Raw genomic sequence first — 22,455 nt, forward strand, 5'->3', positions numbered from 1 at the left:
GTACAACAGCCATGGTGCACTCTTGATACGATGGTATCTCTTAAGCGATCGTTCACTGTGAGGTCTGAAGTTGACATACACTTAATTCTGCATAGGGCCTACTCGGTGTCGGTATGAACACGATGTCATGATAACGTGAACTAAAAAGAAGATTCATAATAGATTATCGAATCACGAATGTCGGAAGAAATGAAAAAAAAAACCCGCAATATGAAATGCAGTATAATAATCATCTTCACTCACTTTCCCACATTTAACTTGAACTGAAAAAAAAATCAGTTCTTTATATTTTCACTCACTTTCCCGCATTTTACATGAATTGAAAAAAAAAATCAATTTTTGATATTCAATTGTTCTAGAGGGGTAACGAATTACCATTGAAGACTTTGTGAGGTTGAGAGAGAGTTAAAGTTGAATCATTCACAAACAATAATCATTCCTATGTTTATGACTTGGATGTAGGAACCAAATCATTGATGTAAGGTGATGAAACCATTGCTCTTTGTGAAATGCTCAATGTTCGGACTGCCAAAAATCAGATGTCATACTTTTACTTAAAAAAAAAAAAACTCTCACACTGTTGACCTGGTTGTTTGATTTTTCAATAATGATAATATTTGCTCTACTTCCACTGGGTACAAAGCGCTTTGAGATGTAATCCTGAGGTCGGCATTGAAGTCGAGATAATATTATGTAGGTCTACAAACAACCCGGTAGTGAGAGTGAAATTTGTACTTCTTTATTAAAGGAAACTGTAGCGCGGAAAGTGCATGCTGTTTCTCTTTCAACACGAATTCAATCTTCTCTGTTGACTTTGTGAAAATAAGCCATAATCATATCTTATGAAAATAGTAGGCATACGTCTTATTTTGGAGTCTGCATGGCAGCGTTGCTGAAACCTGAATTAAATTCATCGTCAATCAGAGCCTCGTCTGCTCAGCGAAGAAGGCTAAAATGTCGAATTATTTCCACCCTCTCGAGGTTGACTTACCCCTTTAATAATAAGTGTTTAACGATTCGTTCACAAGCGAACCTTATCCCCAGGCCCAGTCTGGAAAAAAACAAACACAACAAAAAGGTAGAAAGCCCAGTAGTTAGCCAGTCACCATCAGCCACTCACAGACCGCCAGACTTATAAATATTCATGAGTAGGTGGAGACTAATTGTGCATAAGAAAGGGAGTCGTGAGAAATCGAGTACATTTGACTGGCTTCGCCCGTGCGCTGTCAAAATTGAATGACAAGCCGAGGGGGCGGAGCTTGATATACTACGGCTCCTGAGAAGAGGTATATTCACAGTGTGTGCGATTACTCAGCTGTGCGCGTGTTTGCTACGATACGCATTCTGCGTAAGAACATATCTGGCGCGAATTCAACACTACGAGGCTGTGAGTGTCCCGGTTACAACTTCATCTTATCCCCTCTCTCCAGGCGAGTACTGGAATCTAACATAACCTCCTTCGTCAGCCCTACCGCTTCCACCCCCGGAAAGTTCACCGATAGATAGATTGTCTCGGTGTCTTCTTGGTCCATCAAGTACCCAAGCCCCATTCAGCCGCACTCACTCTCCCCTTCATTCCTCAGGAGAAACCCACCGGAGATCTCACGCGGCACACACGGTTCATTCCTACCGACGTTCCCCCGGCTAGCCACAACACCACCTGGGTATCGTTCCTAACCTGAGAGACGGCCGCAGCACAAGCCTTCACCCTATCGGAATACGCAGCGAACACTACTTAGAGGAGCTGTACCCTCGTCATCGTGTGCGTCTGTGGATATATAACCCTCATCGTCTTCGACATCGTTGTCCGTTTCGTCTGTAACCGTGTTCTACGACCGTGATCCCCCTTGTGACAACCAGCAGAAGCGACTATGCAGGGCCAAAAGGATACCACGTTCACCAAGATTTTCGTCGGCGGCTTGCCGTACCACACGACCGACAAAAGCCTCCGGGAGCATTTCGAACAGTACGGCACCATTGAGGAGGCTGTCGTCATTACGGACAGGACCACAGGGAAGAGCAAGGGCTATGGCTTTGTAAGTTTGCAAATGTTACCTCTATCTTTGCCTGCACGCTGCTCTCTCAATAATACAAGCATTGTCTCTCGTCACCTTAGCTATGCGTCATGTATTGTTATGTGTCGGGTTAGTATACAATGTAGGTTCCATGTCGGCGTCCGCAGGGCTGCGAGCGCGTGTGAGATATATAAATACCGCAAGGACGATATTGGCCAAATTAAGTTAATTGACGTATGACAACTGCAATATCGGAATCCCGCACCACTTTATTACCATTGCGCGCCGTTACACAAATACGATCATACCGCTATCCACATGCCTGAAGCTCCGACACATTGCGATAAAAATAATCAGTTGAGGTGGACACGATGTTCATTAGATGACATGCCGATAAACCCATGCTATGAAAACGGGAAAGCATTTTATTATCATGTAGATAGGGAGATAGACAAAGGGATAAGTACATGCATATATTATCTAGAGCTCCATTACGTATGCAGTACTTTTTGTACAAGTCCAAGTAAACATTTAGCTCTTAAGCACATTCGAAATGATAATTACAATTAATATGTTAGCAATAGTAACAATAACATCGCAGTATTGACGAACGTGATGATTATGAAAACTGCTATGAAATCGTAGTACAAAAGCAACAACAATATCTATAGCAAGCATGTTCCAATTTTGTCACTATACCAAATTTTTATGATGCTCTCACAATATTTATATTTTGAGGAGATCGAGTTAGGTAACCCTGTAATTAACCGAGCGAGCTCGTGATAGCTTTGAGGCTGAATGGGCATTATCAGGTAATTACGGGAGCACACTCAAAACGTGTAGTATATCCGCAACACACGCCATTTACCACATCGCCACTGCTTTTTATCTACTCACTGAACTATGAAGTAGGGGACCTGGACTATTTGAGGAAAAAAAGTGGAGGACTGAAAGAAAAACACCCTTCTATCGCGCAGAAATACATAAAAATGTCAGCAAGCCAGTTGCGTCGATCCCTTGCAGAGAAAAGCAAATGTTTCTGTCTCCTACTTTTTTTTCCCCTCTCTCGCTCCCTCCCTCTCATTCTACAAGCCCGCTAATTCTGCCTCTCGTCACACATTGATGTATATGCCTACCTTTGATCCCACACGCTGGGATGGTATTGACATATAGGCAGGTGCGACAAGTTTGGGGGATTTTTTTTTTTATCTCTGCCGAATAAATACTCTGAAAATGTTACGCATGTCTCGCACCTATGATCCATATCTGAAGGCAGTCAGGAGTAAAACGGCTATAGGGACCAGAAAAAAAAAAATAGACAACGCTAGAGACATTGCTTTTGAATGCTGCAAGAAGAAACGAGGACATGTACAGACGGAGAAGACGGCGTAGAGCTACGAAGCCATCCAACACAGCGCCGCGCGAGAGCCCTGGCGATCTCGCGAGCGACCAGTCGCCCGTGCAATGCCGTTCATAGACACGCACACACACAGCACACACACATACACATTATACACGCATTCTAGCACACTAAACAAACGTGCCTCTTTTTTCCCCTCTCTCTCTTCCTATGTACATTTCAGCGTCGTTAGTAACAATTGTTGCTGTCGATTAAAGGGTGCCACTCGCCCCACGTGAAAAGGGTATGTTGCCGCTTGGCTAGGTAGGAACGACCCTCGCGTAGCTCGAGAGCTGTACCTATTATTGTAGAATTAGAGGAAAACCAGTACACCAAATCTTGTGTCGATGCCAAAACAACGGTGGTACCGCGCAGTTGGCGAAAGCCACACATCAACGATTGTCAACGAGGAATCACATGAGTGATATTATGAAACCAGGTGTTTGACAAACTCCTCAATTCCAACCGAATTTAAGCAAACGTAGAAAAGTTGCAGAACAAGGTAATATATAGACTCAAATTGATTACGTATTACTATGTATTCGCCTAAGTGGAGCATAAATAAAATATATCATCTTATTGTTTTTTATCCGTAGAGCGAGGATTTATCCAAGAAATACAATCTCTCGAAGGGGAAGTATTTCATACGCTAACAAAATGTAGTTAGAAAACCCGCAACCAAACAAAAATTTCTACGCACGGAGGCCTGCTAGCATAAAACAAAACAAACAAAAAAATCATAATTTGTCAATATCATGCAAGTATCTTCACTGTGTTTCACTTGATAGCATGAGTGGATTGAAGAGAAATATTGATGAGGGGATATTGAATTGAAATGAAAAACAAAAATGATTGGAAGAGGGACGTCTTTAACTGGTCCAGTCGCTGCGACGTGACGAAATAAACGGGAGACGCGTAGCTCGACTCCTGTTTGCGGAAGATACGCCGTGTCAACAGCATAGGACGTGTTTTTCCAAGTATTACGAACACATACACATGTGATTCTTGTCGAGTCGTGGATAACATGGCACGAGAGATAGAGATAGAGAGGGAGCCGGGGGGAATGTAAGCCGGTCGGACCCCAGCCGAGACATCGTGACAGGGACGAAAACATATTTCACCTCTCCTGCGCCGAGACCTACAAATGACTGGTTGGCTCGAAGTGTTCTGGCCGTTCCATCGTTCTTTTTTGAGACCTGAGAGCTAGAAAGCATCCAAATTTAACTTTGTGTGTACATCTTTAAAGGAAACTAAAACACAAAGAGAAATGTGGATTGAGTGAAAGCAGCAACATTAGTAGAACACATCAGTGAAAGTATGACGAAAATCGGATAATCGATGCAAAAGTTATGAATTTCAAGAGTTTTGGTATTAAAACCACTGGATAAGGAGACTAGTTGAGTTTATGACATGTGTGGACAACAATATAAGAAAGTTAATGTATGCAGGAAATTTCAACATGCTTTCACTTTTCTAGCGTAATGAAAGAGCACTTCACTAACCACTTTCAGAAAGCAGGGGGAATAATTACTACCCTTAACATGTGTTGGTATCAAGTTCATGGATTGTGTAATTTCATGAAAACTGTTTTTTTTTGTAAATGGAATTCTCTTTATAATTTCTTTATATTGTTGTCCACACATGACGTCATTAACTCTGGTAGTCTCCACATCCAGTCAATACAACACCTGCCCTCCTCAATCTCTCACTCCCTTCCTGTATCAAGCAACGAAACGCACACCAAGCTTGTTAGCGGGGAAAGATGATCAGCTGATGATTCTTAGCAATGGATAATAATCCTCAATGGTTTAATCCGTTCAAGGTGGGGCGGTGAATGGGTGCTCTCGTGCGCGGAGGAATGGGCAATGGGATCGGGGGTAGAGTGGCTGGAATGTTTGCTACTCACGAGACGGAAAATTGAGGAATTTTGGAGTGAAAGTGAAATCAATCCCCTCATGCATGCATGGATGCAAACCTTTCTTCTTATTTTTTATTTTCTGTCTTGTTTGGGGTTTGTTTTTGAGACTACCGGGATGAATGTGCACATTACATGTATGTCGAACTGTCCGCCGACGCACAAACCCACATAACGATGAAATCCCCCCTAAAAAACAAAACAAAACAAAACAGTAACACACGCACAAACACAGACATACCAGTGTACATACACACACACAGTCTCTCAGTCCTTTTCTTCCTGTCCTAGTCTTACGCCCTTTGTTCTATAAGACCAGAGGGAGCAGAATGTGGCAGTAACTCCAGCATAAATCACAAAAGTGAAACTACATAATAGTGCAAATAGTGCATAGCCATACCATCACGGAAAAGCGTAGCGAAAACTTCAACACGGGGATATTTCCGGAATCTCAAGGCATTCGAAACCTTAAATGGTAGATTTCTTTTGCTGTTTACTAATGATTTTCTCTCATAGAAAACACGAGGATGGACGCTGCACAGAAACATCCATGATGATGTTTATTTCCTCAATGGTATGTAATATTAAAAGGGGAAAAGAGATTTTCGATTGTATTGTTTAAAGCTGTTAGATTGTACTGATGCAAAGCAATAGGATAAATTTGTAATGTTACGTAGAAACAACGGTACTCATGATTTCAATACCGACAAGTAAGAAGTGAAGCCCTGTCTTCAAGTTTTAAAGTGACGTACAGCGATTTTTTGCCAAGATACAGGAGCTTGTACTGACTATACAGAGTTTACCATTATTCCCAGAGGTCCAACACTTAGCGTAAACTGTAACAGTCAAACCCCCACGAACGATATCGGGTCGTTACCTCAACGTGTTATACCTCGCCGTTGAGGGTGCACTGCCTTTGAATGCTTTGATCTACTTTTCCGAGGGAATTATGTGGCGCGCGTTTTTTTTTTCCTTCCCTGCGTCGTTCATACGGAAACCTCCCGATGTGATTGTTTCGGAGTGTCTCTACAGTCTTCACCCACTCCTACATTAGATAACATCATGTCACACTTACAGCATACGAAATAATATTGAATTTTCCTCATTGTGCCAAACAACGGCGGGTATTCATACCTATTCGCGCATTCGTAATCATTTGAATGAAAAAGGCTTGCATCCCTATAAGCATTAATTCATTTCGTAAAAGAATGTACGAAATGGCATTAGTATGTGCCACGATGAATTGTTGTGCGTGCGTATTGAAGACCAATCCAAAGTAATGCATTATACAGGTCTACACAAACTGGAGTTTAGGTATAGTATGTATAATTCGAGGTGTAGTCATGGCGAGAACAACCGGAGGATCTCTCAAAAACATTTGATTTGGACGATAGTGTTACAAGAAATGTGCTTTAGCCAAATGCTGCTGCTTTGATTCAAACACGCCTCATGTCTGCAACCTCCTCGACCAAGGATTCGAATCAAGGCTCTTCGATAATATGTTTCTAATTCCTAATATCAAGAAATAATAACAAAATGAGCCCGCTCACGAGGAAGGTGGGAGGATATTTACGACCGCAGTTGCCACATCCTCTTCGGCAAACCGCTCACCCCCTGCCTTGGTGTGCACGTCGATGAAAAGTAGGGCGAAGTGATTGTGGAGGAGTGCTGCGCATTACGAAGGTCACGAACGTAAACATCTACGTTATCGTTGTGCATTTCGAAGTCGAGTACGCACTCTTGTCTCGGACAGTGCACGAGGTCGGAAAACTCGTTGGGGTGCCCTCATATCAATATCGGTATAAGCCGTATACTCCAGTAATGCTTTTCACACAGCTGTTCCCTGAAGCCGTGCTGTCGTTCAGAAGGGTCAACCTCCGTTACCCCCCCCCCCCCCCACACACACACACAAACACACACACTCTCTCTCTCTCTTCCTCCTCCTCCGGCGCATAGTTATTTTTTGAATTGCGCTAAGTCAGATTATCAACGATGACGATGAGGTATAATGAAAACTCTTTGAATAAAAAGAGAAAAGAAGTAGAACAACCGACTCTGAAATCGAAGTGATAGAAAGACACCATGGAGCAATATACAATGAGGTGATGTGAAATATAAATGTCGTAGTCGATAAAACCAAGTCAATACAATATCAACCAAGAACATGAAGGAACAAATAACTAGAAATATGCACGTTTTTGTGTTAGGCAGAGTTGATCTACATGTGTAGAGGTGATTTTTCACATTTTCGTTTTCATTGCACGTTTAGAACTTTTAAACGATTATGCTACGGACTTGGTGTTTCGTCCTGTCGTTGTTGTTCTCATGTTCCCCTATACAATCGTGGTCCAATTCACGGTCGCACGTGCTATTTGTAATTATCATTGGGCCGACATAATGTCGGGCTCACGGTGAAGTGCGCACGCTGCAGTTGTCTCAGCAAGGGACCTCGAGTAAACAGCGTCGAAAAGAGTAAAAGAAAAGGAACGAACACACGCAGAGATGAAATAGAAAGAGAGGGAGAGGAATATAAGAAGAGAGATAGAAAGGACGTAAGGCACGATTTATACCAAAACAGGGTGCTTCAAACGTATATTTTTTGCCCTTTTGCCCTCGGGCAACTGAAATCCATTGTGAGGCTAGTGATATATAATTTGATGCTGATTTTGATGCCCGCTTAATGTCTGATATCATAGGGCACATGCCTAAATATCCATTCGGGCAAAATGGGAGAAATATCTTCTGCAACGCCCTTGTAGACAGACAGACAGACAGACAGACAGATAGATAGATAGATGAATAAATAAATAGATAGATGGAAATAAAGACAGAAAGATTGATAGAAGGATAAATTGATAAATAGATAGATTAACGATAGAAAGATAGATGAATAAATATACGGATAAATGATATTGATAGATAGATGGATAGGCAGATGAGGAAATAGGTGCATAGATAGATGATTTCATAGATATATAGGTATATAGACACGATAGATGGATAGATGGGTAGATAGATAAATAGATAAATGAATAGATTGATATAACATATATGGATAGAAAGATGTGTAAAGCGATAGACAGATACACGTAGATATATCGATACATAGAGAGGATGAGATAAATAGATGAATATGTTTTGTATCCATAGAACAATAATGGAAGCAGGTAAAAGCGCTGATATCAATGTCTCACACTAGACATATATTATTGATGTATAAATGTGTTGTACACACCATCCTTTGACAACCAGGCATTGACTCGAACCCAAACATGATATCTAGTTTAAGTGAAGAGATTGAGAGAGGACAATAAAATATATAAATCTATCGTTATGATAGCATGTCATATATAAACATACAAAAAGATGAAGAGAGAGAAATACAGAGGGAGAATGTAGGAAAGATAATATAAATTGAGATGAAAAGTGAGAGAAGGAGAGGGGGAGATTGGGAGCCAGCCAAATCACGATCCTAGTGTTGTATATTACACGAAATATTTGGGATAGATTATCGTATACATTGTAGCTTAGTAGTCGTTCAGCATGTTCAGGGAATAGAGTATGCGGAACGAGTGCGAAGACCCGAGGGCCTTCTTTGGCAGATAAAGAGAAGAGAATATATAGGCATCTCTCTCATTTGTAAAGTTCTTTGACATGTTATATATTTCTCATCCATCTACCCCCGACTTTTGTGGATTTTGTATTTCTTTCCCTATCCATATCTCTTTGTTATCTGCCTTTTCTATTTGCATGTCTGTCTGTCTTTTAAGCCGGCAATAACACGTGGTCTCCCTTCATTGTTCACGATAGAGTTGTCGAAGTATCGCCTACACGTATGTTGGAGAACGCAGGATTTTGCCATACAATGAACACAACATATAGGCCCTACATGATAGAGGTCCTACACGTTTACAAATGTGTAATGCATTTCGAAAATTTCCCCAAACTGATCATATCATCGATTGATTATCAAAGGGGGTAAAGATTAAGTGAAAGGGTCATCGGTACAAGATGAGTCTGTTTCCTTTGGAGTGTGTTAACCGTGCATGATACCCTGTGAATCACACGTATAACTGGGGGACTTCGATCCTTTGAGGTTTACTGAGAAGATAAGATGTTTACCGATCGAGCCTCAGCGATAAGTCAGTTAAATGTTGAATGAATCTGTTTGATAATGAAACGGTGGAGAGAACAAAAGGGAGAGAGAGGGAGAGAGAGAGAGGAGGGGGGGGGGGAAAGAGAAAACCCTTCGGTATTGTCGGATAACCTCTGGTACGCGACAACGGAGATATGTTTCTCCTCGTCACAGGAATGGTGTTAGGTCTTTTGTACTTGTCCCTCGACGCTATAACCAAGATAGTCCCCAGCTTGCTCTAGGTCTTGTTCAGTCGTTGAGCGGCGATCTAGTGTTGTTTCCGCCGGTCCGCTCCCCCGCCGCTCGGGCTGCCCCGACCCCTGAGTGACACCGACGTATGGCCATAAAAGGTATCGCGGCGACCGTTGTTAACCTAGTATGACTGCTATGTAGTAAGGGCTAAATAGAACAAGTCGCGGTGGGCCGGTGCCTCTAGGCGTTATTTGCAGACCCTTTGCGTCTGTACAGGTTTTGCGCGTCCAGCCCACTGCTCTAAAATGCAAGGCGAGAGCGTGTATGGCTCTCGCGCGTAGGTTACCATTAATAAGGGCCGCAACGGCGAAGACTTGCGCTCATATGCTCCTTGGTGTTAATGTCTATGTACACATCTATGAAGACGTCACACACACACACACACACATAGAGAGGCAAACTCAAAGCTTATGTACTAATTACCTCTTAAAATATGTTTTCGGCTCGTTGAATTTATTATTTATTTATTTTTTTAAAATTGCCGATCATGTCCTTTTGCTGGTTCAGAAATTGCTCAGTATATTTGTGTGCAATTATCATTATCATTATCGTCATCTTTTTTTTTCTTTTTTTTTTTGGATGGGGGGGGGGGGTGGGGCGTTTTTACTGTTTTATTTTCATAATCTTTAATTAATTGAACTTAAAGGATAGTACCGTTATTGGAAGGATAGCGAAATGAGGTAGACAAAGAATGCACAGAATAGTACAAAACGAACTTCAGAAAAAAATCAAAAAGTTCTGAAAGAGGCTATCAGAAAATTACTCGTGGACCAGGCATGTTCATTTTGATTTGCGCGAAACTCAAAACGCTCACAAAGCCGTTCCGCATACGCACGCTTTACGCACGCACGATGTATGCAACCCCACAACAGGCAAAATGAGGATGTTGTTGTTGTTATTGGTACTTGCGAGAGGTATTATCTTAGATGAGCGATGCGCAGAGGTGAGGACACTATTTCCTTTCACTTACTCCCTCTCTCTCCCATCTTCATCTCTCCCTCTGAACTCTCCCCTCCTCATCCCACCCTCCCCACCCTACCTTCCCCGATTGCCCAGTGTCAATTACATACTGGTTTATGAAATTGATGCAAGCAAAATAACCACGATCCCCGGCGCGCTTTGTTAGCCATTTCTCAATTAATCCTCCACTCCGCAACCCAATGCGGTGCAATGAAGCATCACCCCTCGAAGCCGCCAAAACCATCTCACGCGTATTCCGTTGCCGATTTGCGAGAACAATTTGCTCGCGCGCCATTATCAGGCCCCGATAAAATGGAAAATGTATGATTTTGATTATTCCGAGATTAATTTACCCCCATACCCCTCTCCCCTCCCCCATTCCCCATTCCTCAATTTCTCCCCTTCTTTATCCGCATCTCAATCTCACTCTCTCTATCCCCTCCATTCTCTGTCTTGTATTGGCATCCTCGTCATAATTGATTTGTTGGCGTGACGCATCCAATTTCGGACCACTTCTCATTATTCCGGTGATTACGAAGCCCCACTCGTTTGACAGTTTTTAATGAATTCTGTCACATTGCCATGGATTTAGGCCAAACGGAAAGCAGAAAAGTGATAAATATTATATATATCCACAAATATTGCTTCGGTCTCGAATGTGCACAGCTGTTATGTTGTTCTTGATGCTGTTTTAGGTTATTGCGCCATACTTGAAGATTATTCCCCTGTAAATGATGATGACAGGTTCTACAAGATATGGTCCTCTGACGATTGGCTATTGACTTCTGAAGAAAAAAAATAATGGGTTTCTTATAAAACAAATATCACACAATATTGCCAGACGATATCCAATAAACTGCAGCCCAATTGATAAGATCACAACTTTACATCTGGCCTCAGGAATGATAATTGAGAAGGATTTCTTATGTTTTCTACGAAAGAATAGAAAAGAACAAAATGGAGCAACATTGCCGGGTTGGGGGGGGGGGGGGTCGATAACGTTAAAGGCAACAGACTGACCGTCCCTAAGAATAGGGCGCCCTCAAGTGTCCGTAAGATAAATTCATATTACACGTCACATGGGATTTATAATGTGTGTCAACAAGTAAGAGGGTATTATTGTGTGTGTGTGTGTGTTTGTGTGTGTGGTGTGTGTGTGTGTGTGTGTGTGTGTGCGTGGGATGGGGGATATATCTTTTCATTGTTACGAAGATTCTTGTCACTCATTACTTTTCGATACACGCTGATGGAATTACTAAGGGGTCGGGTCGTGGTTCATAACTCTCCTATAACAGAGATAAATGCACCAGTAGAGAACCCAGCGGCCTGTTCCTCTTCGACGTCACAATGCAAGAATTTCACTCCAGCCACTTATATACATATCCAGCAAACAGCATGTCCAGAGAAAAAAAAAAATGACTGGATTTGTGTCGGTTCGAAAAAAAAAGGTGGATGAATAGACGCAAATATACTTCGTCTAACACAGATATGATAAAAGGCTAGTAGATCGATTCGTCTGTAGATTATGAACAAGTGATGTCATCAATTTGATCTGCGTCGTCAGCAAAACACATACAGTTGTAAGGCGACCATCACGGAACAAGCATGGATATGTATAGAATGATGTTTAGGAGTGTATTGCATTCACACGCTTGTCAGGGAGAAAATATACTGATGATAATGATGATAATGGTGATGATGATAATAATAATGATAATAATGATAATAATGGTAATGATAATAATTATGATAACAATGATAATTATAATTACAATAGTAATAATGACAATAATAATGATAATAATAATGATAATGATAATGATAATACATAATAACATACACCCAAACAAACAACCAAACACACCGCAGAATAGGTAATAACACAAAGATGCACTATGGAGCAATGGAACGGACTGTCCATATCGCCTTCGGCCCGAAAGCGCAGGGGTGACCCGCGTCCGTGATACCCAATATCCCAGTGGTGAGTTACGTACTCACCAGGTCGTGTGTGTGTGTGTGTGTGTGTGTGTGTGTATGCCTTGTGTGTTGAGTGTGTATGTGTATGTATACTATAAATGCGTGTGTATGAATGCTTACCTTACAATTCTATTTCATATGCCGTCCAAGACATGAGTGGAATCTGTGATATAATGAAACACAGATGCCGCATATTTGGGGTATTCGATTCCAGAGAGGGAGGGGGGGGGGGTTATAGATACATATAGATAGAGAGGGAGAGATAGAGAGATAGATAGATAGAGAGAGAGAGAAAGAGAGAGAGAAAAAAGAGAGAGAATATATTATGTGAGGGAGAAACTCTCAGCCACGTGTCTCCTCTTGAAACAATATCACCCTTCAACCCCCCTCCCGATATTTGGTTTGGATTTCTCTTTTATTTTTAACCCCTCAACGCATGAGATTCAATGAATAAGTGGAAATTACGTTAATGCAATGGAGATGGGAACGTCTGCGTGATATTGAAGCGAATTTATTCAGGATCTCAATGGTTTTACACGCTTGTAGTACCTGGAAATGTATCTATGATCATCATACACAGCAGGCGCATTGGTTCACGTTCGATTTGCAAAGTTTGCTAATGTACACATTGGCATACGTTATCACATTCCATGTTTCCTAACCATGCCGCATACCACCAGAACAGAAATAGCCTTAAAGATCTATGCGACAGCGGATATTCTGTGTACCTATAGCAATAAAGTTAAGGAGAATTTGTATTCGGGAAGATGGCATAATTTCAAAACACATCCGTTTTCACCCCGCCCTCCTCCTCCTCCACACACACACACACACACACATCACACACGTACGCACACGCACACACACTCACCATGTTTTACGACGCGAAAACACCACATTACTACCCAATCGCTTAAACATGACGTCACTTTATAGTCAAGACCTGTTCCAAGTTCACATCCTACGATTAACATTATATAGATACATCATGATAAGCACTGTTATCTAGATCGGCCTGTGCCCAAGTTTTCACAGTACAAAGATGTGGGTTCCATCTTGTATGGAATTAACGCACAAAAGCTGTTGCTCCGATACAACAGCGAAGCAGGAAAATCGATCTGAAATATCGATCGCTGTCTTATTTTCTTTTCATTCTCTCCCCTTCTGTCTCTCCTTCAGGGCTGCATTAGCTCCACGAGCCTGTCGTCTACGTTCGAACCCGCCTTACATGCAGTGGAAAAAATATGCGACATTTATGCGATAATCGTGAGCAAAACGTCGATAAATCGAGAAACGCTATATATACGTAAATGCAGCTGAATCCCAAAACAAAAAAGGCGAGGTCATAATCGGGTCACGTTAAGAAAGAGCGTTTCTAGAAAGAAAGGAGGATTCAGCGAGGAAGGTCACCTGATCACATTTCTAATCACGAGACCCTTGACAAACATGACATGATATTCCAGTTTGAATACATTCAGACCTTCTGGAGAAATGTAGCTTTCTGGCTCAAATTAGAGAAAAGAAAATAGACAAATTGCTGATGGAGAATGAAGCAGAAACGTTGTTACTCATTGCTGGAGAAGTATGGAGATAAGTTGGAATCGGTATAGATATTTACATCACTGGAAAGAAAATGAGGCGGATGTAGTCGAGTTGCTTTCATTAGAATAAGGTCGAGCATGATTTTTTTTTTCTTTCAGATTGTTCGCTGGTAGCATCCTTGACTCTTTTTATGAAATGGGAGCAGCGAAATTGTTGCCGCGGATTTTCTTGTGGTACGAATTTCGCTGACGTTTCGTTAAGAAAAACGACGTTGGATGGATACACGTATCATGGCCTGTTATACCCCCAGCTCAAAAGGCAGGGGTGGAACAGAACAGCAGCTCTCTATCAAAGTTACAAGTCACCTCTAATAAGCTGCATGTGTATTACCATCATTTCTCTGTTATATAGGCATGTCAATTTTTTATGTATTTTACGTGAGCAAACAGTGCGATTCGAAGCCGTTCCCACCACTAGTTTATCACGCCATTGATGAAAGCACGTAACCCGTATGGTAGATCAACTCTAAGATAATCATTCACTTTGTAAACAACGCTTCGATTTTTTCTTTTTTCACAGGGACTTTTATACATACACATTTGCATTTTAAGTCAAGAAGCAATTTTCACCTCAGTCGTTTGAGTTGATTTTTCTTCTAATAGTGGGATGGGGGTGGGGTTAGTAGCTCTTGGAAGTATATCGAAATATCTTCGGACAGGTTTGATTTTACCCGTCCATGTGCCCGTCAATTACTTAGGGACGTAAGACAACAACCCCATGCATCCTCTCGTTGTATTTGTACAAGATCAGTAATCATACGACGTGTAATCTGCCAGTTTATATTTAGATGGAGGTGTTTCTAGGTGGCAAAGTCCGGGGCTCAGTCAGTTATTTCCCCTTGGGCACAATAACTCCTGGAGAAGACCAGACACTTAAGGTAAATACGGTATTTATCACACGTTTTCCATACGCCCGAGGATAGCTATGAAAAGGGTCATTATTTTTCAAAGGGGGAGGGTTCGGTAATGCTTTACCACATTTGATTTGTATCCATGAAAGCATATCAAAATCAAAGGGAGGTACATTTGACTATGACATATTGTATTTCAAATCGCATGTAAACTTGATGCTATTGATATTTCCCCATAGAGTCTCTAGTGTTTTTATGCTTTTACGCGTCTTCAGTTTGCATTAAATCATATAAATTATGATCTGGGTTTCTTATTTCACGCTACCGGTGTATATCAATATATATTGTAAAAATTGCAGTAAAGGTTCTTTCCGTAGGCCCTACATGTATGGTTTCTCATTTGATTGTCACGGAGTTCTGTTGGAAACAGCTGTGTATTGGTTTATACGCTGATATGATGCGATACATTTTGTGGTACTATCATGTACCTCTTAGTAGGCATGTCAGTCATTTAGATGTCGGTAGATTCTGTGTATAGTAATGGAGTCAAACAAATTTGAAGTGCGTGTCGACTTCAGTGACATTTGCTCCTGCGTCAATTGTTCCCATGAAACATCTGCACGCTAAGCTAAACATAAATTCTAACAACAAATATAACCCTAACCCTAATCCTATTCGTCACATCAAACTTAACTTAAAACCTTATCACAACTCTAACCCTAACCCTGTGTCCTTGGAGAAAATAAGACTGGAGCAATTGTTGCAGAAACAAAATGTCGTGTCACCTTTATACAGCTCTATCGTCACTCAGAGGATAAGTCAGAAGATTCAAGTAGGAATCAAACTTCTTTTTCTAACATATAATTATGTCTCCCTGTCTCTGATACTCTTTACGCCGATGGACCCAACGTTACAGCAAATATGGCACGGCTGCACCAGCTAGCTCCCCCCCCCCCCCCCCCCCTCCGTTCCCTCCTCCGGCGGTATCGATTAATAATGCGAATTGTAGCGATCATCTTTTGTATCGTGAGTTAGTGCGGCTTTATATGCGCACATGAGTAGTAAGTCTGTTGCATTGTTCTCTTTTCTTGTCTTTCCTTCGTATTCGATGTTTCACAAGTTTATCCTGACTATCAGTAGTTTCATATCCAATGACGACAGCAAAACGATAGGTTGATGAACACCACGCCAGGTAGGCTGTGAAATGGGTTACGTGCTATGAAACGTTAAAAGGTTAATGGTTTTTCGCAAGGTTAATCATAAAATCAAGCAGAATGGTAAATAAAACGTTTCGACAAGTGGGACCTAAAATAAAATGTAGTGACAGTAACATCGGTTTGATATGTTGGCAATAAACATTGGTATAATGATAATGATGACGATGATGATGATGATGATGATAATAATAATAATAATGGTAATAATAATAATAATAATAGCAATAACAATAATAATTATAATGATAATAATAATAATAATAATAATAATAATATGAACTAATAACGCGAATAGGACGAGGTAATTGTCTCACCATCTCGCAAGGACCCCGTTGATCTTTAATCATTTACTCAATTTTCTTAATTTCAACGGCTAATCAAGCAGAAGCACTATTATCCCTGTTTATAGGATGAAATACTTACAGTGTATTTGTGTGTCGATAACGTGTAGCAATAATGACTAGGAGGAAACATGTTTTAGTTGCTATAAACTATTGGCCAACACCATTTTTTTTTTCTACTGTCATTTTGTGAACAAACCAGTGGGGGTGCGGAGGGGTTGGAGTTCGTAACATCAGCTCCTCAGCTAGTTTGCACACGTGGCCACGATCAAGACCACCATTTTGTGAAAACATGCGCACAACTTTAAGAACCATGACTTTTTCTTGTAAATTGTAGAATCTGATGGAATCACAACCATTCTCTTTGTCTGATGTGACTTGCTGAGGTCAAAGTTCATATGGCGTGGATTGGCGCTTTAAAAGTCATAAAGTGTGTGAGCATTCGCACACGATAGGTCGACTCGACTTCATGACAGCTATAACACATGAATAATTAATGTTTGCCCCATGCGTAGCACAATATGCCTTCTATAAACATGCATATATCCACGCACGGTAATGATGGGTGTGGACAATTTTGTCGTATTTTGTACGGCGTTTGTTTGACATCCAACCAAATCAGGTCTGTTTTCGTGAACCTGCCAAGTATACGCAGAGATATCAAACAAAATGATGAAGTTCAAGTGTGGCAATAGGTCCGTATTTCCTCCAATAATTTGATTACAAGTGATTTGTTGAACAAGTCAATTTGTTCCGATAATGACACTTTCTCATTGTACAAGAGCTAGATGCCTGATTTGCGGAGGTACAAATGTACTTAGACTTATTCAATTACCTTTGAAACTAATGTAATGACTTAATCGTCACCATATTCTTTTCTATTTTCCCTTTTTCTTGGTAATTTACCAACGGGATACGCCTTTGTTAAATATTTTACGACAAGATAAGCGCTCTAAGCAGATTTCTGTCTCCGCACGTACACTGAATCGGATATACTTTATAGTCTATGAGAGTGTTTATTTTACCACAGCGTGGTTAAGTTACAATGTTTGAGTGTATTTAAAATGTACTTAAATGCCTATTTGTCCGTTAATTGTTTGTCATAGGTGTATCAATATACATGATATATAAATATGTAGAATTTGTATATACGTACAATAAGAACACATTATATGATACTCTGTCATCGATGTACACATTTGGGTTTTCTGTGTTCTAGTTTGTTTTATCAAATATTTTTGCCGTTATAGGAAGACATTGAATATAAGAAAAGAAAGGATCGAAAATTTCTGCATTCTCCTCACGTCGACGCCGCTCGTTTGTGACTCCGGGCCAATTTTGCTCGTCCTCATAAAGTAGGGGCACGGAGGAATATACTCTTTCTTTCGGGTCTTTTATTTTCCCCGCTCTCCCTCCCCCTCTCCGTATCTCTCACTGCGCAACCTTACAAGCGATACCCATCTGTCCATCCGATGCAAGAGAAATATGCAGCAGATGGATTCAACACAGAGCAGGCCAGGTTTTGCTCCAACAGGAATAATGCGAACAACAATAACAAAAAAGAAAGGAAAGAAGGAAAGAGCAGAAACGACCAGAACAAAACAACCACAGACAACATGCTCCTTGATATCCACATCATTTCATCAGACGATTACCTCCGCATTATCGGGCTGGGGGTAGGGGAGAAGGGGGGGGGGGGGGGCGGAGGGTGCAAGGAAGAATCATGTTGGAGTGGACCATTATCTTAGTGCACCCTTATAGCTCTATATACCTCCTGGGTCTGTGGTCTTTGTATATTAAGGAGAAAGAAGAGCATAAGGCGGCACGGACTGTATCGCAATCCCGGAGTTATTAGCCAACCCTTCGAGCACTTTTGATGATTGCTTGCAAATGAGAACTCCCCTTTTTTGATTGTCCTCTGACTGTCCTCTGATCAAAATACCAGAAAGGAAGAAAGAAAGAAAGAAAAAACCACGAAAGGAATGATGGGGGGGGGGGGACGCTGCTGAGATTGATGATGAAGAATGGAAGAAGATAGGTGCTTCCTTTTTTTGCGATTTTTTTTTTTACTTGCAGTTTTCTTTTAAGAAAGGATGAATGTAAACATGATAGGATGCACGTCTGATGCGTGTGCTTCAGAGACGTAGTGAAATGGCATCCTTGTAGAAGAGATGATTGGGAGAGAGAGAGAAGGAGACATAAATTATAGAGAGAGAGAAAGAGAGAGAGAGAGACAGAGACAGATAACACACACTCATATAGAGGGAGGGAGAGATAGGGAGAGAGATGGGATGAGAGAACCGAATTATCTTCGCTCATAAAAGAAGTATCATCGTGCTCATTATGAGAGCGGAATGGTCTTTTTTTTTCTTCTTCTTCTTAAGAGTTGCTGGCGATGACTCCCCCCCCCCCCCCTTTCTTTCAGATGGCTCTGAATAGAAGAATTATGTAGCATTAGTGTGGCTGCGCTTGATACAATAACAGGCGATCGTGCATACACACACTACGTTTTTTCCCCCAGCAGTTCCGTTAGTATTGCGTCACGTTCATTATGTTGGGAATTACTTTGATTGCTTTTGCTCTCCTTTTTTTTTTTTTCGTGGTGGTCGTTTTCAAATTTCTGCCAAAAATAGTGCCTCTTTGTTCTCACGAATGACGATTCCGGTTAACATGTTTCCAACAACTATGTCTTCTTCTTTTTTTTTTTTTCATAGAAGGATATTTTTGCCGATTCGGTATAGTGTGTTTCGACGGATCTTTGAGAGGAAATGAGACGCAGAATACGTCATTGTGAATTAGCACGCGATTTCGATTTTCACCCAAAGTTTTGCTATGAATGATAATGTTATTATCGAAACGAACCCTCACCATGCTCACAGTACGACATTCCGAGATCCTCATTAACTGTTTCCCTTTCATACTTGTAAGCAGTAGGTTAATAATGCTGCTTACAGAATAACAGCGTCACACACAAACACACCTACAAACTCACGCACAATAATAATATGTCTTCTCTATATACTTAGTTTTAGCATGAACGAATGACCGCTAAGGAGGCAATCAGTGCTCAAAGACAAGTTACCGGGGCTGATGTTTTTAACTCTTTAAGGAGGTTACTTACAAACATCAACAGCTGTCACACCTCTTGTCTGTAAACAACAACAACAACAACAACAACAACAACAACAACAACAACAACAACAAGAGCAACAACACTACCTTGATAGTATTTATAATGATGAAGAAAGTAATGATAATGATGAAAAAGTAATGACCACAACAGCGATTCTCATGTTGTTGATGATTTTGATCATATACTGTAGGAAGATTAATATTACTGATAATAATAATGATGATGGTAATTGTGTGTATAGGCCTATATACAATTGTAAGTACTTCTCACCTTTCAGACGTATTTTCCACGGTTTTACGAATATTCGAACTATGACTCAAACGCAGCAACGTTCTCAGAGACTTTCATTATTACATTCAGAGTGATGCTCAGCGCGGGCAATCTCTATTTGTTTTTGGGCGCAGGCGCTAAATATCGGCACGTACAAGTCGCCACGTAGAGGTCAAATCGAAATTCCGTAATAACCAGGTCTCGCCTTCGACCCCGTGAACCCGGTGTTTTCATTCATGGCGAACTTTACCATGTAAATCCCAATGGCAATGAACCTGTCCTGAACTCATGGGTACAATATGCAAATGAGGGTGAGCGAGCCGTTTTTCATAGAATTCACATGATGATATAGAAGGAAATGATATACAGTATGTTCCCCATCGCTCATCGCATCGTCAAATGACACGCCCTTTCCCAAGAGCTGTTTGGAGCAAAACAACGTTCCCACAAGCCGAACTTTTTAAAATGAAAAATTCCCCCACTTCTCATATGATGACCAAGGTACAGCAGTGATGATTTAAAATAGGAACTGATGCTTGATCGAATAACGATGAAAGAATACAGTTAGCCTCCCCTCATTCGATCAAGACAATGAATCATGCCCCTCCCCCCCCCCCCCCCAAATAAAAGGAAATATTCCCAAAGCCAAGAGCATCTCGTGTGATAACACAGGGTTTTTTGTCTTCATTTAATTTTTGCAAGATTTAACGTAATTTCGAAGTCCGCACAACCTTAAGTAATCATAGTGCTGAGCTATGCCATCCCGCGCGTGGTTTGTGTGTAGGTATGTGTGAAAGTCCGTGCGTTTGTTTGTGTTAATGCATGTTGTGTGTGCAAGAGTGTGTTCCTAATCATATGTGTGTGTGTGTGTGTGTGTGTGTGTGTGTGGGAGAGAGAGAGAGAGAGAGAGAGAGGGAGAGGGAGAGATAGAAACAGCGAGATTTAATTTCAACTCGGCATTTACCCTCTTCTCGGCAACGTGGATAGAATTCATAATATTAGGGCCCGAACTGGCTCACCCGCGGCAAAACGAAATGAGCTCTAAGAATTATACAATGTCGGTAGTATACGGAGACAGTTCATTGGACTTCAAGACAGTATATTGCCCCTTTTTCTCTTTTTCTTCTCTCCTTCTCTCCCTCTCTTTCCTCACTCTTTCAATGCCGTGGGCGACACATCATATACATATATATTATATGTATATAAATGTAGGCCTATATATATATATATATATATAATTATATATATATATATTATATGTATATAAATGTAGGCCTATATATATATATATATGTATATATATATACACACACACATATATGTATATATATATATATATATATATATATATATACATATATATGTATATATATTTGCTCTTTAGGGTAGTGGTCATAGGAGGGTTAATCGTGCGTCCACTCGCCTCTTCTGCAGTGCAGGCGACAAACGCAGAACGTGACACACGTCCAAACTGACTTATGCGCGTCTGTAGGGACAAAAAAAAAAAAAATAAATAATGCGACATTTTTTCCCCGATTGTACACAAGCAAACACAAACATAAACTGGCCCCTAAATCTCTCTCGTGGGTGTAGTTGTAAATTGATAGTTTCACATCGGACGCGCTTTCGTCACAATTGGGAATATCTTTTCTATAGTCTTGATTTCTGGAAGACCCGGTGTCACTTTATATATGACACCCATTTGACTTCGACGCGCTCGTAGCACTTTAATAATCACAACGTCAACGATTTAAAGTCATTCCAGTAACACTTCAGCTTGCTTCTTACTTCATCAATCAATGCTATCATAGTGTAAGTGGCGTCTGCAAGCAATGGCCCAACAAGATACCATTGTGCTTAGGGGACATATTATGGGGAATGTTTTTTTTTTTTTTTTTTTTGTCGTTGCCCCGTCATCAAAGAGAAGAAGAAATTATCAGAGTTCAAATGCTGTGATGACATCACGTCCTTTCCGAATTTTGTCACTGTGACGTCACAGTTTTGCTTGATTAAACCTTTGTGTGCTATGGGTGCGATTGACACGGGAAAATAGCACTAATAGGCCCACACATTGCCCATAAGTCCCCGTACAGAAAGTGTTAAACAGAAGACACACACACACACACACACGCGCGCGCATACGCACATACTCACAAAATAAGTTTTGTAAAGGCAATTTTCACAAACTGTCATTTTTAACCACTTTCGTTGAAGCTTACACCATTTCGTTCATTTAATATCGGGTATCTCATGTCCACCGAAGTCCATGGAGTTAAGGTTCCTTTTGAAGGGATGGTACAGTATTGGTTGAGATGAGGATTCAGCTTATAACATTTTGCCACATTTTTTTAGAAACCACTCTATGAAATGTTAAAGAACATACAATCCT

The 22,455-nt window shown here is 40.9% G+C and overlaps 1 protein-coding gene across 1 annotated transcript in view; it reads left to right on the forward strand.

The window, feature by feature from the left end:
* The first annotated feature begins 1,402 nt into the window (after positions 1 to 1,402).
* The window catches only part of LOC139735591 (RNA-binding protein 38-like), a 143,262-nt gene continuing 122,209 nt past the window's right edge, over positions 1,403 to 22,455 (forward strand). The window contains exon 1 of the mRNA XM_071646348.1: positions 1,403 to 2,036. Coding sequence (XP_071502449.1) covers positions 1,872 to 2,036 — 165 coding nt within the window. The 5' untranslated portion in view covers positions 1,403 to 1,871. The remainder of the gene's footprint in view (positions 2,037 to 22,455) is intronic.

Source organism: Diadema antillarum, unplaced genomic scaffold (genome assembly GCF_040938485.1).
Source record: "Diadema antillarum isolate AM-2024a unplaced genomic scaffold, OU_Dant_1.0 seq00000586_RagTag, whole genome shotgun sequence".
Taxonomy (NCBI): domain Eukaryota; kingdom Metazoa; phylum Echinodermata; class Echinoidea; order Diadematoida; family Diadematidae; genus Diadema; species Diadema antillarum.